Below are 5,641 nucleotides of genomic sequence, written 5' to 3'. Positions count from 1 at the left end.
AGGAGTGGGTTATGACTGGAAGAAAGGGGACTAAGGAGGACTGGCCTTGGCGAGGGTGGGTATGGAATAAATTGAACATGCCAAAACACAGTATAATCTGCTGGCTGGTGGCACATAACAGACTCATGACGAAAGAAAGGCTGAAACGAATGGGAATCAGCAAAGACAGCCTTTGTGAGATATGTGGAAATGCAGAAGAAACAATTGCTCACTTGTTCTTTGAATGTCCACTTGCGAGGAGGTGCATAGAAGACACGCTGAGGTGGTTAAGCATAGATACCAGGAATCTGGAGCTGCAGGGGCTAGGGAGAAGAATGACCAGGAATATCAAAGGGAAATCATGCAGAGCTGTAGTGTTAACTATACTAGCAGCAGTTGTTTATCACATATGGAGAGCAAGGAATATAGCATTATGGGAACATAAGGTGATACGACCTGGGCAGTTATACAAGAAGATTAAGCAAGATTGCAAGTATAAAGCACTTGAAGCAATTAGAAGAAGCCATACGGGTAGAGAGAAAAACTGGATTGAAAACATTTATAAAGAAAATGTATAGATATGATTGTAAATAAGTGATAGTAAGGACAATTAGAGAGTAGTCTAATTGTATTTGAGATGTAATTTTGACAAGTGATATATAAAATCTTTTTTGTTCGACCAAAAAAAAAAAAAGCTCCAGGTCCAGACGGGCTTTATCCGTTTTTCTACCAAAAATATTGGTCGGATGTGGGTAATAAGGTTACTCTCTTTTGTGAGGACATCTTTAATACTAAGACTATGCCTCAAGAATTAAATAGAACCTTCATTTGTCTCATTCCAAAGGTAAAGAAATCCTGCAACTATTCAGCAATATCGTCCCATAAGCTAATGCAATACTATTTATAAGTTAATTACGAAGATAATTGTCAATAGACTAAAATCAATTATTACTAAAATAATAGGACCTACTCAAACTAGCTACGATTAATTCAAATATTTTTTCCTGGATTTGGAAACTTCCTATTCATCCAAAAATTAAAAGTTTTATCTGGCTTCTATGCCACAATAGGTTACCAACACGACTTTTCTTAAAAAAATATCAAAATCATCCAGGATGCAACTTGCTTATACTGTCAAAGGGAGGAAGAATCAATAAAACACATTTTCCTTGAATGTGCAAATGCTAGGAAATATTGGCTGGAATTAGGACTCATGCACCATATTGATCACATTACCCACTTTTCAGTCACACAAAGTTGGTTATGTGAGCTAATAGCTATAAAGATATTATACTCCCTTACAATATAAATTCTTATACCTACTTACCAATTAGCTTATGAAATATTTGGATAACACGAAACAACAATCTTTATCACATGACTAGAGATAACATTCTTCTCAAACACACAACTCAACAAGCAGCTGAATACTCCTACTTGGCTGCTTCTTCTCATAAGACTAATCATAGACGAAATTTTATCAAAAATGTTAAATGGAATCCTCCAAATACCAGCTTTTACAAACTCAATACAGATGGAGCACATTCAGCCACAACTGCTGGAATTGTTGGAATAATTAGAAATTTCAAAGTTGAATGGATATTGGGCTTCTCAGGACCTGCACCATGCGACTCATCCATCTCGGCAGAACTCTATGCATTAACCCATGGCCTAAAATTGGCATATGAAAACAACATAAGTTCACTGGAGGTGGATGCAAAGGAAGTTATCATGCTATTACAATCTGATAATGTTGCATTCTCTAACATGATTAATGATTGCAGGTACTATCTGGGCCAGCTAGGTAATCCTGTAGTGCAACATGCGTACAGAGAACAAAACATGGTACAAGATCAGCTAGCAAAGGCAAGCCACAATTTTTGAAACGACTATATGCCAAGTGGTTTTGAAGATATTCCAACTTTTGTTGCGCAAATTTTTGAGGAAGACAAGGAATGTTTGGCGGGACCTCCCACATGCCAAGGCACTGCTTGGCATAATCACAGTGGCAATCTTGCTCAGCCACCTTCGTATGTAATTAGTTGTTGTGATGATAGTTCCACTAGGAATACCATGACAACCAGAACTATTAGTAGTAATCTAGTATTTTGTAATAGCACAATAGTTTGTGATAGGGTGCCAGTTAGGCACCAACCCTCTGTACGCATTACTTAATTATTAATATATTATCTTTCAGACAAAAAAAAACATGTTGCCTTTTTCAAAAAAAAAGAAAAAAAAAGAAAAACGAAAAATTGCTTTCAGATAGGATGTTTGCTTTGGAACTGAATGTTAACTTGTTACTATGCAAATCTTCAATCAAAAAATATCTTTAATACCCCTAAAGTTGCATTAGAGTCACATAATAAAAATTGATCTTCATTATGTTAGTATGTACCTCATCTAGGACATAGTAGTAAGATAATTTCATATTTGACAAAAAATTTAAGGTGAAAAGAGTTGCAAAAAAATTATAAACACTACATTCAAAGCGATAACATTCAAAAACTGTGGTATATTTTAAGTTTTACTTTATAACCGCATTGCAAAACATATACCAACCGACAGCCGAACAAGAGCTCATTGTGACAAAGAAAAAGAAGATTACCAAGATCTTGACTAGCACTTCAAACTCGAATTTGTTTGTGTTGAGATGATCATGTTTAGCGCAAATTAAATTTTGATGATTAGCAAATTTATTGAAAAAATCATGAGGTTTTATTAATGTTATTTTCTATGCTACTAACTTGTGTCAAGACATCATGACATGCAGATAATGCCAGTTCTGTGGTACAATGGAACAGAATGGTGAAGACATTGATCAGAAACACAGAAAGTTGAATGCAAGTTGGATACCAGAAAGAAGTCAATTCATACGCTATAAGGAAAATATTAACGGGAGAAATCCGTGTTCAAAAGGGTTTTATCAGTTATAAAAAGCTTGCAGTGAAGAAAAAGTTGAAGAGTTAGAAACAAATAAGAAAACCAAGTCTAATAAGGAAAGGTTTTTCTTAATCGAAATATTCTATGTTTTGGAGTATTAATTGGAGAAGAATTTCAGCCAACCTCACAACTATATAAAGAGCCTTAGTGCTGCTACTCAACTCTCATGCTATTCGCACAGTTTCATGGAATCACTCTTGGCAATAGCAATACCAAGCAGGAAGGTGCTCTTACAGACTCAAACTGCTCAACCAAAAGAACCAGATTTTGAAGAGGAAGCTGCTTAGTTCTTTTGTTTTTAGGTTGAGTCATTGTTCTTGAATTGTAACATAAAAGGGCAACCCGGTGCACTAAGCTCCCACTATGCACGGTGTCCAGAGAAGGGCCAGACCACAAGGGTCTATTGTATGCAGCCTTACATTGCATTTCTGCAAGAGAGTATTTTCACCGCTTGAACCCGTGAACTCCTGGTCACATGACAACAACTTTACTAGTTAGCCCTCCGTTCTTGAATTATAACCTAATTGCTTTTAAAGAAGTGTAATCATAGGTTAATATAAACTTTGAGTTTTTCCTTCGCTTCTAGACTAGTGTTAGTTTGGAAAAAGTAGCTACAATTAAGTTGATTTCAGGGAATGGGTACTAGAGTTAACTTCTCTGGTTATTGAGTTATAACCTAAAATATGCTCTTTGAAGTTAGTGAAAATTTGAAGGCAAATCCTATACTGATATGTCGTAATTTTACTCCATTCAGCAAGGACGTTGTCCGTGTAAAATTGTTGTGTTATTTAAATTTAACATTTAGCTAGTTGTTTGTGTCTATAAAGTAAAAGAACCAGCTTTTTTATTTTACAAAAATCGAGTAATACATAATTTACCCTCCCCCCTTGTGTTAAAGTGAAATCTGAGAATAATAATTGGTATTAGAATAAACTCTTTCACCAAAGAGTAACATCTTGAAAGAATCTACGATGGCTGCATCCCCCAGATGCTCAAGAAGAAAAATCAACTGTTAGGCCACCATTGTTCACCAAAACTACTATGAATGGTGGAAAGAAAGAATGCCTGATTTTCTAGAAGGTGAAGAATTAGACCTTTGGGATATCTTTCAGAAAGGTCCTAAGATTCCTATGGCTGTGGATGATAAGGGAAATCCTACTGGACCCAAAAAATACTCTGAAGAATGTCACAACCCAAATTTCACTAAGTTGTGATGACACCTAACCCATCCAGTTAGGTAAGGCCAACCGTATAAGTCACTACTATGATAAGAGTTTTATGAGTTGTTAGTTGATTTTGACATGCTATCACATGCCCCACCCCTATTTGATATTTTGTTTCCAAAGATGGGTTATTCCATATTGAGCTGTTGTTACACGCTCTACGAGGTTATTGATATTTGTTCCGTTATACACTTTGTTGTCAATTTTCTTTTGATATCTTGTACAGATTATTTGACTAGAGAGTATCATGGCTCGAACCTCGTTAATACTCCTTCGAGGTTAGTCTTGATACTTATAGGGTATCGACCGTGGTATACTCATATTACACTTCTGCACATTGTTTGTGCTGATCCATGTACTTCGGATCGAGTTGATCGCTAGGAGGTGTGCTAGAGCTTGTTGGAAACTTCAAGGTATCCCTTTTGCTTCGTGTGCAGGCCTCAGAGTCTCCCTCTTTACTTTATTTTTCTACCGTTTATTTATTCCAAGCAGTATTGTACTCCTCGAGATTTAATGTATTCCATATAGAGCTTATTACTCAGTATCACCGGGTTTGAGAAGTTTCTTATTGTATCAATGTTGGTAGTATTATCATATTTTGTAGTTTTACTTAAATTTGAAGTTATTATATTTGATTGACATCAATGTTTGATAGACTTACCTAGTTTTAGAGACTAGGTTCCATAACATTCCCTATGGTGGGATTTTGGATCCTGACACTTAATATCACGACCCAAAACACAACATGGCGTGATGGCGCCTATCATGATACTAGGCAAGCCGACAACTCACACATACCAATATTTTTAAATTCAAAATATACTAAAACATGTTTAAGTAAGTAAAAATCTCACAAAACTGGATGAAAACGCAACTCAATACAGATTTTTCCAAAACTCGGGTGTCACAGAGTACATGAGCAACTATACACTAACATAGTTTGATACACTTTCGAAGAAAGTAGAAATGAATAAGTAAAACTGAGAGATTAGGGAAGGAGAGTCAAGGTCTATGGATGCCAAGGTAGCTGCCTCGATAATCTTCGAACGGCTGAAACTCCAAGATCAGCAACCACCGTGCCCGAAATCACCTGGACCTGCACACATAGTGGAGGGTGTAGCGTGAGTACAAACAACTCAATAAGTAACAAGTCTAACCTTTGAGCTGAAAGTAGTGACGAGCTCCAACAATACAGTCCACATATAGAATTAACAGTACGAAAATTTACAGAAAATATGACAATAATATCTAAGAGAACTCATAATTTGCAGGTAATACTACATGAAAGTAGACATGCTTCCAGGTTTAACAGTTAAGCTCAATATAGGTAAAATATGCCAATGATATGAGGAATATGACATCTCTATGTCTACATGCCAATACGCTTCCATGGTGATGCAACACAATGAAAGCCTCGGATACTCACACTCTAAGAGTACTCAACCCGACTGTCTCAATTCTCACTTATCACACTCAATCACTCAGTACTGTACAAT

At 36.2% G+C, this 5,641-nt stretch overlaps 1 protein-coding gene across 1 annotated transcript; it reads left to right on the top strand.

Annotated features, from left to right (window-relative positions):
* Positions 1 to 1,356: 1,356 nt before the first annotated feature.
* On the top strand, positions 1,357 to 1,863 carry LOC109205871. Its single transcript, XM_019368632.1, has one exon. The coding sequence runs from the start codon at positions 1,357 to 1,359 to the stop codon at positions 1,861 to 1,863; it is 507 nt and encodes a 168-aa protein (XP_019224177.1).
* The last annotated feature ends 3,778 nt before the right edge of the window (positions 1,864 to 5,641 follow it).

Source organism: Nicotiana attenuata, unplaced genomic scaffold (genome assembly GCF_001879085.1).
Source record: "Nicotiana attenuata strain UT unplaced genomic scaffold, NIATTr2, whole genome shotgun sequence".
In the NCBI taxonomy this organism is placed as follows: Eukaryota; Viridiplantae; Streptophyta; class Magnoliopsida; order Solanales; family Solanaceae; genus Nicotiana; species Nicotiana attenuata.
The sequence above is the reverse complement of the archived record's forward strand: the minus strand, read 5'-3'. Positions and strand labels throughout refer to the sequence as shown.

Excerpts from the sequence above, each read along its gene's own strand:
- LOC109205871 (XM_019368632.1), top strand. The coding sequence starts at position 1,357 with ATGACTAGAGATAACATTCTTCTCAAACACACAACTCAACAAGCAGCT.